This window comes from Lotus japonicus, chromosome 1, assembly GCF_012489685.1.
Source record: "Lotus japonicus ecotype B-129 chromosome 1, LjGifu_v1.2".
NCBI classification, from domain to species: Eukaryota; Viridiplantae; Streptophyta; class Magnoliopsida; order Fabales; family Fabaceae; genus Lotus; species Lotus japonicus.
The window spans coordinates 1,757,036-1,776,752 of NC_080041.1; the positions used below are offsets into that span (position 1 = coordinate 1,757,036).

The window sequence follows — 19,717 nt, forward strand, 5'->3', positions numbered from 1 at the left end:
CTTTTATTTCTTAAGTATATTAAATAAATTTTGTTTTGATATAGGAAATTATTTTCTTTAAGTTAGATATTTGTAACTTTTGTTTCCTTAATCACTGTCACAATGACTTTTGTTAGTATTTTCTTTTTAATTTTAGCAAAATTATAACAAGCATAATATTAATTTCAATCTTAATTTCTAATGGGAAACTAGAACTTAACTCATCTAAAGTGAGTGAACTCATACTTTGTTTACGAAAGAACCCATTAAATATGATAAAAGCTTTTTGCCTTTTTGAATAATGCAGAGAATTTGTTGAACCTTGCATATGATGGAAAATTCCCTTGCTCACTTTGCAATTTGGAAATGCTGCATGACTATCAATTGTTATGCACGTTATCTTTCATTCCAGCATATAATGGTCCTGCAGATGCATCATGCATGTGCATATGACTTAGGATATTCAGTCTTTGAATCAAAATTTAGCATATGTGCTTCTGGAGGAGTTTCCAATCGCTTCAAAGTCTCTTTCTAACAGAACATGTTACATGTGGGGTATTGAACGTGGAACCATGTGAGCACTGTTTGAAGTAAGCAATTTGAGCTGGCCTAGGCGTGTTTGTATGTGTAAATTCTAATACAAATATCCAAAAAAATTCAATCATTGTTTCAATTTCCAAACGCTCCTATGCTGCTATATATCTTCTTCATGGACAGTCAATCTAATGTTTATTTCCTAGAAACCCTCAGGTTAGTATTAACATCTGAGAAGTTTCAACACTTGTATCCAAAGAAAATGTAAATTTGTTTACATGTTAATGTTAACTTTGATAGAAGTATAATATAAAGTCATTCATATGTCTTTACTAGACATCTTATGCTTTAAAGGGAGAGTTGATTCATAACATGGTATCAAAGCATCTATGACAAAGTGGTTTTTTTTGTATAAACTACCAGGTATCTGGTCACCCTACGAATGTTGACTATTTTGGGAACGAGATGTAATTACAGTTAAGGCTCTTCATGTCTCTACCCGGATGTATTGCACGAGAATCGAACCCAAAAGTTCTTCTGGCACACTCGATCTGTGTTGCTAACTGAGTTACCCTTCGTGGTCTAGAGTTCATTCATTGTTTACCTATTTATTGTAACAAAAAGTTGGGTTTCAGCACATGATAGCTTGTGGAAGCACGTGATAGCTTGTGCATTATCCACGCAATAATCGAATGAGCTCTTGCAGAGAAGGAGGCGTGTTAAAAACTTTTTGGGATATTAGATTCATCACAAATTCATTCACCACATTCGGTGACATGACATTAAAACTTAAATGTTAGCTAAAGAGCATAAACATAGGTTGCAAAGATATCAGTGGCCAAGGAGTCTTTTGTATCATATTGATGAGAAACCAATTAACCTGAAGTGAAGTCAATACGAATGCTTTTTATAATGGATTATTCTTGAAATTTGCATATCAGATTACATTTCACTATCTATAGTAATCCTGGCCAACTCTAACATGCATTCCATTTGACTGTGTACAATTAATGAGTCATGGGTTCTCCATGACTTGCATACTAGCTTAAACGATTGAGTACTCTTCTAAGAAATTAAAAGGAACAGTTAGAAGAACCATGTGAAACTAGGTTTCATGATTTGCTCAAAATTCAAGACATGTTTACTAAAAAAAACAAAGACTTCTTGGTTCTAGGCTAGCCAGAAGTGATTCTAGAACATTTCACTGTGGAACCAAACATGCTATTAGTATGCGATGTTAAAACCCCTTCCGTACATCAGGATCTGTCTTTGAGGCCTCAACAGGTCTAATTTCCTTGAGCATTGCAACAATGTCCTTCATTGTTGGACGGTCCTCAGCTTGAGCACTGACACAAAGAAATGACACAGCTAGTGTTTGTAGTATTTCATGCATAGTAGGGCCGGTCCTCCCTCTCAGCTTTGGGTCAAGAATGTCACATGGGTCTCTTTTGCTAGCTAAGTGGTTCCTAACCCACTGAACCAAGTGTGAACCCCCAGGCAGAGTTGGCTCTAATGGGTGTCTTCCTGTCAGGACCTCAAGAAGGACCACACCAAAACTGTACACATCACTCTTCTCAGTAATTTTCTGCATTGATGCATGCTCTGTGCATATACCAAAACAACAGAAGTTAGCACTGTTCATGAGATTATATATCTTAGAAATATAATAGCTTTTGCTTCTGCAATAATTGGTTCATAAGATGGTATCAGTGTTTTTATGACCAAATAGTCTAGAGCTCGATCCTTGTTATTAGGGACGGAGTCGGAAAAATTGAATAAGGGAGGCAAAAAATTAACGCAATAAGTAAGATCATAATGGCTGATTAAAAGATGTGGTGTAAAAATTTTAAGGGGGAAAATGCTGCATTTAGTATTCTATTAAAGAATTTTTTTTCTCTTGGGGCGACTGCACCATTTAGGAACAACCTGGTTCTGTGTCTAGTTCCATCCCGGCTTGTTAAACTCATTATTCTAATATTATAAGTTGAATTAAAGCACAAAAGGTATATGGACTTGTGCATGGGAATCTAAGTCCAGGGCTCTTGCGTGAGAGGGCATGTTTAAAATTAAGAAGTTTTAAATTTCAGGGTACTTGGCTCATGACAATAAGGACTGAAAATTATTCAAGTAATTCAAATTTAGTGGAAAATATACCTGGAGCCATGTATGCATAGGAACCAGCAAGGCAGGGTCTCTGGACAGGCTTGAAATTAGTACCATCACCATTTTCACTTGCAATTCTTGAAAGGCCAAAGCCAACAAGGTAAGGATGAGAGCCAGAACCAAGTAACACATTCATGGATTTGACATCTCCATGCGATATAGAAGGCACACAATCATGGTGTAAATATACAAGTGCCTGAGCAAGGCCTAACACAATTTCATATCTGGTCTCCCATTCTGCTTTTCCCTTTCCAGAACCATGAAGCAATGAGCTCAGGCTTCCATTAGGGAGATATTCATAAAACAGAAGCTTCAAATTCTTATTTGATGCCCAACCGAGAAGCTTGATGATATTATCATGCCTGATTGAGCCTAACCTCTGAATTTCAGAACTAAACGCTCCAGACTCTGCTGATGACCACATTCTTTTAACTGCTAGTGTTTGGCCTTTTGGACTTGTTACCTTATACACAACTCCAGACCTTCCAGTGCCAATCACATTGGCTGATGTCAAATTCTGGACAATGTTATCAATAGAAAATTCAAACTTCTGATACAAATTCATCACCCTACTGTTACTTCCCATGAGTGCTTTGTTTGCAAAATGAGCATGAACCAAGACATGGATTGTGAGAAGTACTAGAACTGCACTGATGACTAAGAGAATGGACATTACAATCTTCAGAGTCATAGCTAATCTGGTGTGAACTTTGACTCCCATTTTATCTGCTGGAGTTACAACACCACCAGGAATGTAGAGATCTTTATTTGCAATGAGATCACTGAGAGGGAGTTTCCTGAAGAATGGGGTGTTAGGCATTTCTCCAGAGAAGTCATTGAAGGAAACATTTAAGGAAACAAGATTCTGAAGGCCAGAAAGAGCATCTAAACTCCCTGAGAGCTTGTTGTGGGAGAGATCAAACACTCCAAGTTTGAAAAGACCAGAGAACTGAGGTGGAATTTTACCAGAAAACTGGTTACAACTAAGATTGAGAAACTCAAGATTGTGGCACCTGGACAGTGTTGGAGGAATCTCCCCTACAAGATGGTTGCTGCTCATGTCCAAGAAATTCAAATTCTTCAAGTTGGTAATCTCAGATGGAATGTTACCTGCAAGTCTATTCTGATTTAGCCTCAACCTGTAGAGACTTGTGCAGTTACCTACATCAGGTGGTATATAGCCAGACAAATCATTGGAAAGGAGAAGCAATTTGGTGAGACTCTTCAACCCAAATAGTTGTTTTGGTATTGGACCAATTAAGTGGTTGTAAGACAGATCAAGTGCCTGAAGATCTTGGCACAGTGAAAGACTATCTGGGATTTTTCCTCTTAGTTTGTTCTTCCAGGCAAAGAACAAGGTCAAGCTTCTCAAGTTGCCAATAACAGGAGGAATATCACCAGAAATAGCATTGTTGTCAATTTCAAGCTGGCTCAGAGAAGTGCAATTTGAAATTTCAGGAGGTATAACACCTGAGAGTTGATTAACACTGAGCTGAAGCCCTTGGAGATTTGATAATTTCCCAAAGCTCCTTGGTATGCTACCTGTGAGAAGATTCTCTGACAAGTCTATGACTTGGAGTTCTGAGCACCTTCCAAGATCTTCTGGGATTGTTCCCACTATGTTGTTTTGCCATAAAAGTAGATTCTGAAGTTTGCTGAGGGCTCCAATTCGGCTTGGGATTGAACCAGAAATTGAGTTCTGATGCAAATACAGGTTCTGCAACTCACTGCAGTTCCCAATCTCTTCTGGGATAGAGCCTGACAATAAAGTTGTGTACATGGCTATGGTTTGAATTCTTTTCAGCATCCCAATTGAAGAAGGAAGGCTCCCAGAAATTCTGGTTTCTGCAAGGCCTAGCATGACCAAGTTGGTGCAGTTTCCAATGCTCCATGGAATCTCACCCTTAAGGTTTGCATTCCCTCCTGCTCTGAACACTTGGAGCTTGCTCAAGGAACCAATACTTTTTGGAATTTCACCGCTCAGTTTGTTGTCATAGAGTGTCAAGTTCATAAGACTTGATAAATTTCCTATGTTGGGTGGAATATTGCCTTCAAGAAAGTTCTCATGGACAGCTAAGCTTTGCAGTTTTCTTAGCCTGCAAATTTCTTCTGGGATTTCCCCCAAGAGAGAATTGTCACTGACATCAATGACCATGAGCTCTTCATAATTTCCAATTTCTTTTGGAATCCTGCCTGTAATGTTGGTTGATGAGAGGACAAGAACCTTCAAGGACCTGAGAGGTTGAAAATTCGAAGGTAATGATGAGCCTTGCAAGTTCACTGATTTCAGGTTTATCTCCACCACCTCACCTTGTGAGTTGCAGTGCACCCCAAACCAGTTGCATGGACTTGTATTTAATGGATTCCAAGATGCTAATGCATCTACAGTGCTGTTTGAACTGTTTTTCCATGCTAAAAGAGCTTGGCCTTGTTGGTTAAGGGAGTAACAGGAAAAAAAGTTTATTGAGAGGAGCAAGGTGAGGGAGAAAATTCTGGGTGAAAGTGACAGATTCTTTAAGGTTCCAGACATTGCTGAGAGAGGAGTGATCAGTTTTGGGATTGTAGAGGGGGAAATCCTATGACTATTTTTATAGAGAAAGAGAAGAAGCTCTTGACACATGATCCAGGTTATTGATTCTTTTATTATTGTAAGAGGTTTTGCTCAATGATAAGGACATGGCCATTCCCATGATGGAATTTACAGTCTATGCAATCCAACATGTAAGTCTCATAGTATATTTGGAAATCCATCTACAGTTAATTCTATAGTCAGAAATGATTCTAGGGAAAGCTTTTTCAGAATTAATTTAAATGATTGAGAAGCTTATCCAAACATGTTTTTAGTCTCATAATATGTTTGGAAATCCTTCTACAATTTATTCTAAAGTCATAATCAATTATGGAGAGGAGAAGCTTTTGTAAGTAACTTCAGGGTTCAGTATTGATTCTGAGAAAATAGAAGCTTGATCCAAACATGTTAGATAGTGTTTCACCGATAGTGACATGTCAAACATGAAAATAGTGGAGCTGAAAATCATGTATATATATAAACTATTTTGTTCCCCACATAGACACTTATATATTATACTGTTTCCTACTTTTATTTGCTAATTATTACTTTTTATCCTCATAAATTCAGGTGCTAAGATTAGCAGGAAACAAGGCATGGATAAGTAGCACTAGGACTAGTAAAACATGGAATGGAAAATGGCTTTAGCACTTTTGAGAAATGGGTCATTAAGGTGATTAATTATCTTAGAGATAGTGATAGGTTGATAATCAAAGAGAATAGACATTATGATGGTTGAATGTAATAGCTCTGTATTCGGTTAATCAAGAAGATCATTTCTTCCTTTAATCAGCTAGGCCCATTTTGTGGTCCATCTCTTTTATGTGGTTGCAGTTTATGAGCCACTGATGTGGTGGTTGCTACTTGCTAGTTGCTGCTATCCTTTGAAAATTTTCAGCTTTAAGTAGCTTACATATTATTATGTTTCCCCTTTTCTCTGTTTCTCATTTCTTCTTTATCCCAACAAATCTGTTTTATCAGAATTTATTCTAGCACAGCTAGAGTAGTGCTTATAGAGTATAGACCAAAACAAAAATTTACGAAACGCATGACTACCTACATGAAAATGGATCATGATCCTCTCATGTGAAAATTCTCTCATTTGAAATTTTGTGTCTATCTTTTTCTTCTAATGTATGAATTAAATAAGTATCAGAACCAATGAGTTTGAGGTTACTCTCATTTTAGGTGAGCTTCTACTCAAACCTTTCATTTCCATTAATTTTCAAGTTAGCTCAAAGTTAAAACGTTAGCTTTTAGCTGAAAGTTATTAACTTAACTGATTAAATTAGAAGTGATTGATACAATAGTTCAATCATGTGTTGATAAAGCTTGTAAATTCACAAGAGTAGTAATCAAATGGAGAAGGGTTTAATAACTTAAGAGATAGTTAGAGATGGCGGAAACTAGAAAGTTATAGATAAGCTATTGAGAAAAAAGCTAAACTGGCTGGTAAGGCTTGCTTGGTCTCTATTCTCTAGACATACATATACAGCTATATCAACCTTTCCTAGGCACAAAACTTGGGGTATCTCCACCTGCCATATCTATGATCTTAATTCTAAAGATGAATGCCCCTTGATTTGATTGAAGATACTTCTTATCTAATTTGAACTTTTCTTGAGTGTCGTTACTGTGTTCTCAATCCTACACGATCTCCAAGTCTTCATCAATTGTCCCATCTGCAATCTGCTTGTTTTCACTCACAAATGGGGGAAGTTTCAACTACACCCCACCATACATCTTGAATCAATGAAATTATAAACTCAGGACACCTTTTATGATTCCTAGCATGTTTGTTTCCATGCTAAAATGATAGTATAGAATCAATTCTAGTTATAAGTTACAAATCTTAATTTCAGAGTAAATGTGCCTTGAACTATGTGTGCCAAAGATCTAGTGCATGTGTAGCACTCAATTTAACAGTTTGGAAACAGGTATATAGGCTGTTATACCATAGTCCAAATATTTGGCCCCAGTATTTTTTTTAACTAATTCATAGATGCATCACCATGGAAGCAAAGAAGGTGGAATTTCAAAGTAAGCTTATTATAGTGCATGTGATAACAGATGATTTATAAGTAAAAATAAAAAAGAAATGTTTCATGGTAAAGGAAACTATGAAAGATCAATGAGCCAAAAGTTTCTTAATCAAAGACCCAAGTAGCATGAGACAAAAGACACACATGGATGGGAAATCTCCCCATTAGTCTAAAATGATCCATCCTCTAACCCCACCAATTTATTTTGAAGTTTTCTTTGTGAAAAGTTATGTCCTAAAGGCATGTTATGAGCACATCAAGTTTGCAGCATGATGTCATTTTTCACTCAGAAGAAATGAAAAGCAAGAAGGCCCTTTTGGATCACTTGGTAAGTCTCTAGGCAAAACCAATTCAGTAAATGGAAAACGAAGATTAGACAAGAACAAGAAAGAGAAAAGATGTGGTGGTGCCATTCACTATCAATCTCTTCATCTAAAAACAAAAAAACCTAAATAGCCATAGCTAATTCATTAGCTCCTCTTCAAAAATGTAAATAATCAACACTTCCAGCACTTTCAAAAACTTTCAGTTATTTTTTGGGTCTTAGTAATATATTCTTTAACTCCTTTTTTCCTTTTAAACTTTCTGCATCCAGAACTTACCTTCCATTCCCTTTTTTCATTCACTATTCTGTTTCTTCTGCTTTCCTTACAAGTATTTGGAATGGGAATCATGACTCGGATATTAATCAGCTTTTTTTAATCTAAATCACATTCCTGCTGTTGGACTATACCACATGAATATAGAAACTTTTGAATATCAGAACATGAGGAATTGGCATAAGCTAGTCCTAGGAAAATAATTAGAAATAGAAAATTTCTGACAGAGATTAAGGGTGCCAGGCACATGACAGCAAGCAATAAATTGCTGAATTTTTAGTGGCACTGCGTTCTAATTAAAAACATTGATACAAGTAGTGTCTGCATGGTTCTGAGGCTGTCATAGTGGTGAGCCATGTGTTTGGAATAAAGCATTAATTGTTTATCAGCAATCAACATTGCTCACTTATGTTTGTTTATTAAAATTTAAAAAGGAATTTAGAATCTGTTGATTTATCAGGCCCCGGCTTATTAATTCATGGAAAACAAACTGCATACAGAAGATAACAGATACCAACAAAATGTCATATTTGGATCAACTTTCACAAAATATAACCCTAATGTTAAGTTCAACGGAAATCCAAAACAGATACAAACTGGTTACAATATAATAGATGATGTATGAGTGATCAAACGTTAGTACAAAAGCCTTTTAATCTTGCATAAGAACACATTCACCACCACTCCATTCGATTACAATAATGAATCTGTTCATGTTCTTGTTGGTTCTTACTGTCGGCAACAATTTTTATCACTGAATGGTGCTGCAAAATGAGCCACTTATGTGTATTTACTTTTTTTGCTGTATGTTAGAGTACTTCTAATACAATACTTATAAAAGCAACAGAAATTATACAATAAAATTATAGAAATATGAATAGAGAAAGAAAGAAAGATGGATAGAAGTTTTATGATTTGCATTGAGGGTGGACCCTTGATGTGGTCTTCATAGTGTAGCATCACCGGAACTTTTGTCCTTTATGCATGGCACACGTGCAATATAGTCAGCACAAGTGGCCAATTCAATGTATATCAAGAGGACTTTTGAATCCACAACAATAATACAGATCAATGGATCCAAACATGATTTGTTAATTGAAATCCCATCAATTACCAGCCCTAGGGTCCCTGGCCATCCAAAATCTTGTCAGAAGAACTTCCAAGTTACACTTTCTAAGTTCACACGGTTGGGAGGCTTGATCCTGATTAATGCCTCAAATAACTTCTAAATGGCAAACCTGGTGCTATAAAGCTCTCACTATGTGCAAGTCTATAAAGTAGAAAACTCACTTTTACCTTGTATTTTAGTAAGAGACTAATTTCACAGCTCAAATTTATGCCCTCAAAGTCGCATGACCGCAACCTTATTGTTGCGTCGAGGCTCGTCATCAAATCAACGTCTATTAGAAACAATTGGGAACTTTGTTTCTTTCTAATTATTTGGCTAATTATCCCCAACTTGCCCAAATCATAGAGAAAAGACCAGCTCGGTTCCCATCTTTTCTAGAAAACAAGCCAATCAATGGTAGGAAAATTCGCTGGATGAAGACCTTAACATTGGAGCTTAGCCATTTCTCTATAATTGGGATTTACTACCTACCAGATTACCACAGGAGCAGATTCAGTGAGAATTTAGAGCACTTCCACCCTTTCAATGAGTGAATGCTTTAGAATACATCATGGATTCATTAAACTTCTGTTTTTCCCCCATAACTGCCAGTTTTACTTTTTCAGACCTTTCAAAGTGCTCCACTGCTTTGTTTTTCCTCCATGAAAAAGATGCCCCGTACCTCTCAGTAATTCTATTATTAAAAGATTATATTGTTTACACGTTCCTACATAATGTCGAGATCATGATCCTCTCATGTAAAAATTCCGCATGATTGTGGAATGTTGAGATTTTGTGCATATATTTCTCTTCATACCTATTAAATAAGCATAATCATTTCAATATTTATGACGAAAGAGACAAACATAAAATTTCACATGACATGAGAGATTTTAATAGCATAATCTTGATATGCTCCACCAAATACTAAATGGTCATATTGAAAAGTTCAAATCACTGTCTGATCCCACCATTGGTGTCCATTAGTATCCTGAAGTTCAGGTTGCTGTTTCCATATAGCTTTCTAATGCTATAAAATTATTAGAGGCAATGGGTGGAAAGTGTGAATAAAATATATCCTTTTACCCGAACCACAATACTATGAACATGTCCAATCATTTCTATGGGTCATGATTTGTAAGCCGGGTGCTAAGGCTTTTTGCTCCTTTTGTACTTTGGAAATAAATTAGTACAACGGTTGGGGGGACCTTTAGGTGGTTACTTTGACAAAAAAAAAAAAAAGTGGTTACTGACTTTTTCATTTTTATTTCACTTTTTTTTAGTTTTACTTTCATTCTGATCATAAAAGTTAGTTAGTTAGTTCCACACCCTCAACGCCAAAATACAGGTAAACACAACCTGCACTGCAAGTTGAAAAACCCTACTCCTACCATGTAAGAAATGGTATTTGATGATCCAATATGTACTAAGGCAATTAGGCAAGTCTTGAAAAATCACTTTATGCATAGAATTACATCTCATAAGCCATAGTGAGTAGTTATTCATACAGTTAAGAGATTCTGCATGTTTAGTTTCTTAGTCAGTCATTGGTTTTAAATTAGACTTATATATGAGAGTTTCTTCAAGTTTATAATCAGGCTAAGTATGGGTCCAAAGCAAGCTTGTCAATCCTGGATAGCTGAGCGGAGCGGATGGCCTAAAAAATGCTATAGCGGTATAGCGTATAACGGAATGGCCGCTACACTGAAGAGGAAGGAGGAGGAAGGATGAGGAAGAAGAAGGCTGAGGACGCTGGAGAAGTCACGAGAAGATATCGGAAGGTGGCTGGAAGGTGGTCCAAGAGGCGGACAAGAAGGAAGAAAGGTTGAAGGCGGTAACACAAATTTCAATTCGTGTTGCAAGGCCTCTTTAGGGTTATAAGAATCATAAAACCACAAATACCTCCACCTAATAGAACCGAAAAACCAAAAATACCCCCACTAATTGAACCGAAAAAACCCCAAACTAATAGCTCTAACATTATAACTCTGAGTTCCTAAAAAAAACATTATAACTCTGAGGGTGTTTCTGACTTTTTGGAACCTTCTTTTCAAGAAATGAACCCTAATCCCTGAAACTGTTAAATAGTGTGGCCATGGCTGCAAATCTGGCTGCAAAAGCGGTTGCAACAGCCACGACCATAAACGCTCCGAGATGGGAAGCTCTGTAGCGGCTGAAGGTCGCTCCGCTGCGGAATGGCACAAATGTGCCACTATAGCATGCGATTGACAAGCTGGTCTGGACTCTAAAGTACTGGTCTAGTCAAAACTTAGAACCAAGTGAGGAACAAATAAAGCTTGTCATACATAGCTCATGCCTCCAACACCCCTAGTCAAACTCATGAAGATTAGTCCTGCGTCCAAATGGTAATTTACTAAGTAAATTCATCAAGATTACTCTTAAACAGTTAACCTATTAATTAAGAACACATATTCAACTAAATTATTAATGAATTAGTAATGACCTCATTATGAAGTTCGTATCATACTATAACTGAGATATTTCAAGTAAACCCCTGAAGCAAGAGCCAGTGTCTACTAGAATCTACTTGAAACCACACTTCTGTCCTTTAAACAGCTAAGTTTTTCATTTCCCAGTAACCAATTCAACCATGTGCCACGATTCCTTGTGATGATTGATTGTTTCAACCAGCAGAAATACTGAACATATCATACAAATGATTTAACTTTTAACTACAGAGGTGTGAACATATCATACGAACAGCTCTCCACGGTCACACCCTTTGTTTTGACATTTTTCCCTCTGTTTCTCTCACTTTCTTTTTTTCCCGGTCACCACCACCTTCATCTCCCCTGCCTCATGACTCTGCTTCTGTCCTTAACCTCTTGCGGCCCCTACTCCTCCAACACCATCTTCATCCCCCTCCTTTGTCCATCTTCCTTTGTTGTTTTATCCTATAGTTTGTTGAGTGACAATTTCTTTAACAAAAATAATAATCGTACAAAAATTAATGATAAAAAGGGCCTTAATGAAAATCTCATCCAAGAAAAACCTATTCCATATTCCATTTTGGGGGAGGGAACATGAAGAAAGTAACAGTCTTCTGCAGCTCATCAATCAGATAATGACATAATGTTAGTTTGCAATCAAAGAACACAGGTACTTCTAAATGTTTTTAGTGTACTTATAGAGTACAAGTGCTTCTTGGCTAGACAATTACCTATCCAACGCTCACCTATCACTTGAGTTACAACTAATCCGTGCATAATAAAAATTACGCTGCTAATTTGTTTGGTTCGTTACTAAGTTAAGCAAATTCCAATTTCACTTCTTTTTCTCCTGTTAAAACATAGTAAAAACTATATTTATATTATGATTTTAATACTAATGTTTTTATATGGTATATCCTGATCCACCTGCATTTGCGTCTCAGCTTTTACGAATTTTGTCAAATCCTCCAACCCGTATCAATACTGGTACGGTGGTACTTACAACTTAAACCCGTGTGCAATAAAGATCAGAACCTGTGGCAAAGAGGTTAATAGATTTTCTCATTAAGAGGTGGCAACAAACATTGAATCTTAGCAAGTGTTAGATGATGCTTCAACTCAGCAATATGCCTCATCTCCAATTAACCAAGGATGAATATACTTGTACACTCATGGGGTGGTACACCCCAAATCACCAGAGAAATTAAGAAAATAGAGGGGGGAACTGTGATGGAAAAAGGAAGAGGAAAATAGAGAGAAAAAAAATGGGGTGTACTATAATCAAAACTCACAAATCACCTCCCAAAACAATTCATTATTCTGGATGTTATGGAAGAAGTCAGAAATCTCATTCCAGCAGATCCACCAGGAAAATATGATATAGAATAGTATCCAAGTGAGAGAACCTGCAAGTAGAATCAGAAATATATCATTTCAATACAAGATTGATGGTTTTAGAAAGAAAAAGAAGAAATTATGTATGCAAAATTCTGAAAGAAATAACTATTTCCACATCCCCAGGTGCTGGCACCAAGTTATGGAGTTAACACCCATCATCATATAAATCTAGCCACTAAAAATGTGGATATTAAAATTCTCTAAATCTATTAAGTTTCTGCCTATATAGAAGGAACTATTGCAACAATAAATTCAAGATTTTACACAAAACCCATCGTACATATTTCACGCCCATAGAAAATGCTAACAATAACACAAGGGGAAGGGCAAAGCATTAAAGAAACATTTTAACTATTTAAGGATAGATGAAGCTGATACCTGTACGACAGAGAACAGAACAGAGAGAATGTAGCTGTGACGCACCATAGATACATATATGGTACCAATCATACTGCATATAAAACCCACTGTGAAAGGGAGCCTCTGAAAAATAATCATAAAGGGAGAGAGAGTCAGAAGAAAGCATAAAACTCATGCAACATACAATGGCAAGCCATTTTTATCCCCTTGAAAACAACAGGATAGGAAATGATGAAATTCTAGTAACTTACCTCCGCTGACATCATGTGAGCAAGCTGATTCTTAGGACCTTTGAGAGCAAAGAATGACCCAATAATAAATCCACACCCGAGAGTGAAGCATATAGCAAACTTCTGGGGCAGAACCACTATCACGGGCAGGAACAAGGTAAATGCAATGAAAATGAAGAAGACTCCACTTGCCAGGAGCAAAGCAAAATACACGAGTGCTTTCCCAGAAGGAAGACTACTTGTGGCAGACTGGAAGTTGCCAGGAATATCTCTCACACCTTTAGAAACCCTAACAATTTTAAGAAGCAAATTGCTTAACTACTCGAGGACACAAGTTCAAGGAAAACTAATTAGTGTATATTTGGCTTGCATTAAAAGTACTTCTAATTTGCTTTGGTCCAAGCAAAAAACATCAAAAGAGCTTCAAAGCTCCATTAACATTCTGTTAAACCCAACGGAGATACAAATAGAGCCTAAGGGTGTTTGGATACCAGTTGTGTGCAACATGAACAGACTTTAATCTCAATCCAAGAGTTTCGTTCACTTTTTATCTTGAAGTGTGAGCTACTGTCCGTTTGCACTAATGCCAACAGATATCCAAACATAGGCTTAGTAGTTTCATCTTTCGAACATGATCTTTTACCATGATGTAGATCATACATTCAACAAAGAAATTGTGGCAGTAATTTGTACCATCAAGAATTTAAAAAAGAAAAGGCTAAAGAAGAATAACAATGACTTCTCTGCCACAGCACATTCAGAAAATATCGGAAACTCTTTCCACATAATCACATCAGAAGCTTGATACTATATTTTGCATGCCATGTATGTAAGTATAACAAAGATTACAGATTTTATTCTATTCCATCATACTCCAATTAAACCTCATTTCCATGTAAACCATCATTCATTTCACTTTCAAATTCAATCAAACCAAGTCAGATTAAGGAAGCGTTGCTGGGTAATTAGGACAGACAAAACAGCCTTATGTAACCAATCACGATATTCTAAGTGTGTTTGGTTCCAGGTTCGGGAGCCTAATAATCAATTCTCATTGACCAAATTTTAGGTGGTCATATAGATGTTGGCAATCAACATAGATAATCGATTATAGTCCCAAAATCAAATTTACGAGAAGCTAAAAAGAGCAACTTCTGCCATGAACATAATCAATTGTGGAATTTCATTAATGTATTTCATAACATTAGCCTATTGAACAGCCCTGTGGATATGTGCAGCTGATGCAACAATTAGACGGATAGTTTCCATTCGTGCTACAGGAGTGAACACTTTGTTATAGTCAATGCCATGTTGCAGTGTATACCCTTTGGCGACTAAACGGGCCTTGTATATGTCAACTTGACCAACTTCATTGTACTTGGTCTTGTAAATCCACTTGAGACCAACAATTTTTCCACCACTAGGCAAGTCCACTAATTTCCATGTGTCATTCCTTTTTATGGATTCAATTTCTGTGTCCATTGCCTGCTGCCATTTGACACTTTTAACAGCCTCCTCAAAACAAGTGGGATCACCATCACATGTAAACAAGGCTAAGTTAGAGAAGGAATCTGCAAGTTCATCATCAGAAAGACCTTCACCGGTAACAAAGTCATCCATCCAAGATGGTTGGCGGTGATCCCGCGATGGGTATCCAGTTGATGTTTCCACTGGAGCTGATATGACACGCTCAGGTTGACCACTATCAGCAAGTTGAGGAGATTGATCAGCAATTGTAGGCTCAAGAGATTCAGAACTGTTAGTGCCATCACCCCCTTCTGCTTACCACTCCAATTCAAAGGTAGTTAATGGTTCAGAGTTAGTGTGTCAATTCCAAGCCTTATCTTCTTCAAAGACCACATCCCTGCTAATGATAATTCGTTAGGAGGCTGGATCATACAATCGGTATGCTTTGGATACGTCACTGACGCCAAGCAAAACACAAGGAAGACTCTTGTTATCGAGCTTGGTTCGCTTAGCATCAGGAACATGAACATTACCAATGCAACCAAAAACACAAAAATACCCAACTGAAGGTTTGACACCACTCCAAGCTTCTTCTGGTGTTTTATTTCTCACAGCAAGAGTAGGACTGTGATTTAAAATATGCACAGTCCAATTTACTGCACAGTCCAAATTATTTCTCACAGCATGCTTCAAGTAAGATTCATTATAGTTCAATTCTTTCTTTCGGCAATGCCATTCTGTTGTCGAGAATATGTGGCTGTCAACTGGTGCTGGATACCAAGGTCTGCACAATGTTGCATGAATTCGTTGGAAGTGAACTCCCCTCCTCGATCTGTACGTAGGCCTTTGATAGCATGACTAGTCTCTTTCTCAACATGAATTTGGAAACTTCTGAAAGCACCTAGGGCTTCTGATTTTGCTGTCAAAAAATAACGTATGTGCCTGGCCCATAGACTCTTTCGATCGGAGGAAATTTTCCATGAGCATTGCCCAATGATCATAAAACCCATTGAACTTAGGAACAGCTGGCTCTATATATGAATTATCTGAAGCCATACTTGCAAGTATGACTTACAACATACTGTAAAAAAAATGCTAAACCCTTGATACCATATTTCAAGAAAGAACACGTGATATAGAGAGGGGAGTTGAACCAAGGAAAAGTCTTCATTATTGAAATATCATGGCCCTTACATCTGGTAAGAGAAAAAGAAAAGATAACAGCAACTAACAAGAAATCCTACCTGTGATATTAATTTGAAAACTAAACTAACAGACCCATTGAATAGGTATTTTATTTAAGAGCTAAATAAACCATTGACTCAGCATTAACACCGTGTTAATTCCAACTTCAACAACTAAATAAACCACCTAGTGGGCAAGAGCTCCCACGATTCCATTAGAAACGAGAACGGGCTTCCAACGACACATCCCATCAGAACTAACAACATAAATGATAATGGAAACAAAGAGGCGGGTAACAAACGCCACAATACCGATGGCAGTGAAGGGAACGAGTGCAACAACCCAACGTTAGCTTCATTTGTCGGTATTGTGGTTATTGCACTTGTTCCCTTCACTGCCATCGGTATTGTGGTTTCCATTATCTCTTACGTTGTTAGCTCCGATGGGATGTGTCGTTGAAAGCCCGTTCTCGTTTCCGATGAAATCGTGGGATTCCAACGGACTCGCCATCAAAAACAGGAGAAAAGAGTGGTTCAACTTGGGGAGAGAAAAACCTGAATGATTCAAACTTTAACCACCCAAGTATTTAATTTATTTTATATCATTTTAAATGAAAATAAGTTTACACTAAAGCTCTTTTAGCTCTTGCCCACTAAGTGGTTTATCCATAAAGGTATTCAAACATTTTCATGAACCAAAAAAAAAACATAAATTACTTCACATTCAACCTACTTTTATAATAATCAATTAAACAAAATCAATTCTATCCAGAATCAACACTCATAAAGTTAATCCAAACACACACTTTGTGGCTTTTCCTACGAGTGATTAGAGAACTTTCCACCGCATAACCAAACACCAAATACGCTATAACAATATGCTATATACATATGCATTCACTGATAATGATAATAGAAAGATCATGGAGCATTAAGGTGGATGGTAAGGGAGATGTAGAAAGTAGGAGTAAGAGGGTTACACGTTGAAAGTGCCAGTGACAGTGTTGTTGGCAGATCTGACAGCAGATTCCAGATCGAAGGCGATTCCGGAATTGGAGGTGTCCTGCGATGTTGATGAAGCGTAAGAGTTCCAATCAGCCAGCAAAGAGGGCGAAGAAGAAGAAGAGGAGGCTGGTTTTTGCTGCTGATCGTCACTGGGTACGCGTGAGAACCACCCCTCCATTCTTCGATCACAATCAACCGTCTATCTATCTAGAATCTACCATACACACACCATTTCTGTTTTCTTCTTCTTCTTCTTCCTTTCAAGCTGAGAGTGGAATGGACGAATTGGAATTCAAAGACGAGAGAATTGGAAAATCCGAAAATGTATTGTGTTATGTATTGTGTGTGATGATTTCGGAATAAACCCCTCTTCTCTTCTTCGTGTCTTAACAAAAATGTTTACATCGACTATCGGTTGGTGTGAAAAATTGATAATTGAAATTATAATTCTCAAAGTTATATTTTTTTTTGCAATAGTGCTCTAGTTCATTGTGCAATTCAATTGTCCTCTGACGATCTTTTTTTGGCGTCCACTGTGACCTTGAAGCGGTTGTTGTGAATCCTATTAGTGAGCCTGAGCGACATGGTTTTAATCAAGGGAGAGGTCTAATACCGATCAAATCGACGTCATTAATCGTAAGGTACATTATTAAGAAAATAAATTGATGACTCATAAGATACATGAATCTTTATTACTATGTCAACTCATTTTGGATATCATACATTAGCTCGAGTTAAAGTACCATAGCCAATTAAGGTTAATGACATTGAAATGAGGGAACTTCATAATTTTGAGATAAGATTGGCAATCTAGTTCCAACTCAACATATTCTTAACTCTCATAATTATAACTCACAACCAATAATTAGTTAATTACAAACATCTCTAGTACTTGTGAGGATATTCACAATCTCCAAGCAATCAGATTCAAAAGTAACCTCTTTATGCCTCGAAGGTTGGTCTCTACAACGGAAAGTTTAGCATAAAAAAGGCTCATCATCCCTAACACGACATGAGGAACCTGAGATCTAACGCTTGTCATGATCACGAAGGACACCACCTTTCTCACTCTTTGCAAACTATGAACTCAATTGTACGTCCCACTCACTTAATCGTACCTTACCATGACTTGTGATCCCCTATGTTCTGGCCATAATGTTCATTGGCCTCCACCATAGCTTGAAATCATATACTGCCATTAAGGGTTGTTGCGAAACATAAGTGATAAGCCAAGAGTTACAAAAATATGATTATTACGTCATTTTTAGATACACCAAGGGATCACAACAATCTATACTATACTATATATAAAGGGAAAGTTTTGGCAACTTGGAGGGTAAAACAGGAATTCAATAAATCATTGTACATAAACTAGAGTTTACTCATGGATATTTCAGTAAATCTCAGTATAATAATCAAAGATAAAATCTTGGCCATCTATTACTTTCAATCTTGATCGTTTAATTCCTTTTCCTAGCCTCTTCCTCTTCCACATTCAACAATTACACATTCTCAAGAACCTTTTGGGCTTCAACAATCTTTCAACCATCCAACAATATTACTTTGTTTTTAATGGGCATTCCTAAGATCGAATAGGTTGACATTGTTTCTTCCTTTTCTACCTTCTCAAGTTCCACCTGATCATTTATCACCTACCTCTTCAACTTCAACTATCACCCTATAAAATCTCTTCAACAAGCTTTCCTCACATCAAAGCACACACACAACAGAGAAACACAATTCTACCAGCCCTCCGCAAATCTGAGTCGATTTCGACATGAAGGTATGACTCAGTCACTTTTCTTTAGTCATTTGATTATTTTCAATTTCCTAACTCAATAATATGTTTTCCCTCAAGGTCTTCTTCTCTTGGGAGGCTGTGATAATGTCAATGTTATTTCTTTGGTTTCATTTTTGTTTTATTCATATTTTTAAGTGATTATGATTTTCTTTCATTTTTGTTTTATTCAGATTGGTTTAATTAATTATGAGTTATTTCTTAAATTGGATGTCAGATTATGATATTGTAGGTGAAAGAAGTATTTTTCAAAGAAGGATCCATGTAATCCCAGGTGGGAGAAAAAAGCTCAAATTCACAATTGTGTTTTAAGAAAAAAAATCGCTTGATGATAGTTACGGCCGTTTTTGTGCAACAATTTTATGGGATATCTGTTGAGTCATTTTCTTTTAGTTGGTGAGTTCATCAAATAATATTTGAACCCATAGCTGGATACTATGTTTAAATTTTGAATTTTTTAAAAATTAAATTGCTTATGAATGGGTTGTTCTTCATGGTTTTTTTTTTCTTATAAAAGATACACTGACAATTTGAAGCTAGTGGGGACGGTTAGAAAAGTTTCATTTGTATCTATTTATTAATTCTTTCGAAAGATGGGTAATCTCCGGAATAGCTATTTATGATATTATGCAATTTGTACAGTCGGATGTACATACAGTATGCATGAGATTAACCGCTTCAATGGGATCTTTTATTTTGGCATACGGAAAGATTGTCAAACGCCTCGCATTCACTCACTCTTGGTGCCAATGATTCTTTTTTTTTTCCGAGAAAAAATGAAAGACCATGCATGTGCCGTATGAATATTAAGTAGTAATAGCATGACACTTC

General features: G+C 36.8%; 2 protein-coding genes across 2 annotated transcripts; both read right to left on the bottom strand.

Annotated features, from left to right (window-relative positions):
• Positions 1 to 1,394: 1,394 nt before the first annotated feature.
• Positions 1,395 to 5,452, bottom strand: LOC130732964 (LRR receptor-like serine/threonine-protein kinase RGI3). Its single transcript, XM_057584989.1, has 2 exons — positions 2,668 to 5,452; positions 1,395 to 2,115 (listed from the first exon to the last, which is right to left on the bottom strand). Exons 1-2 carry the CDS (start codon positions 5,294 to 5,296, stop codon positions 1,751 to 1,753), a joined length of 2,994 nt encoding a protein of 997 aa, XP_057440972.1. The 5' UTR covers positions 5,297 to 5,452; the 3' UTR covers positions 1,395 to 1,750.
• Positions 5,453 to 12,482: 7,030 nt separating this feature from the next.
• On the bottom strand, positions 12,483 to 17,499 carry LOC130732969 (protein transport protein SFT2-like). The gene is made up of 4 exons (XM_057584990.1): positions 17,064 to 17,499; positions 13,454 to 13,721; positions 13,221 to 13,325; positions 12,483 to 12,850 (listed from the first exon to the last, which is right to left on the bottom strand). Exons 1-4 carry the CDS (start codon positions 17,264 to 17,266, stop codon positions 12,740 to 12,742), a joined length of 687 nt encoding a protein of 228 aa, XP_057440973.1. The 5' UTR covers positions 17,267 to 17,499; the 3' UTR covers positions 12,483 to 12,739.
• Between the last annotated feature and the right edge of the window lie 2,218 nt (positions 17,500 to 19,717).

What these genes read in the sequence shown, in the direction of transcription:
- LOC130732964 (XM_057584989.1), bottom strand. Translation starts at nt 5,296, where the DNA reads ATGTGTCAAGAGCTTCTTCTCTTTCTCTATAAAAATAGTCATAGGATT. An exon ending in CTATGCATACATGGCTCCAG is followed by an intron (nt 2,116 to 2,667) that starts GTATATTTTCCA and finishes GTATATGCACAG; the next exon opens with AGCATGCATCAATGCAGAAA.
- LOC130732969 (XM_057584990.1), bottom strand. Translation starts at nt 17,266, where the DNA reads ATGGAGGGGTGGTTCTCACGCGTACCCAGTGACGATCAGCAGCAAAAA. An exon ending in GTCACTGGCACTTTCAACGT is followed by an intron (nt 13,722 to 17,063) that starts GTAACCCTCTTA and finishes TAAAATTGTTAG; the next exon opens with GGTTTCTAAAGGTGTGAGAG. An exon ending in TTCTGTTCTCTGTCGTACAG is followed by an intron (nt 12,851 to 13,220) that starts GTATCAGCTTCA and finishes TTCTACTTGCAG; the next exon opens with GTTCTCTCACTTGGATACTA.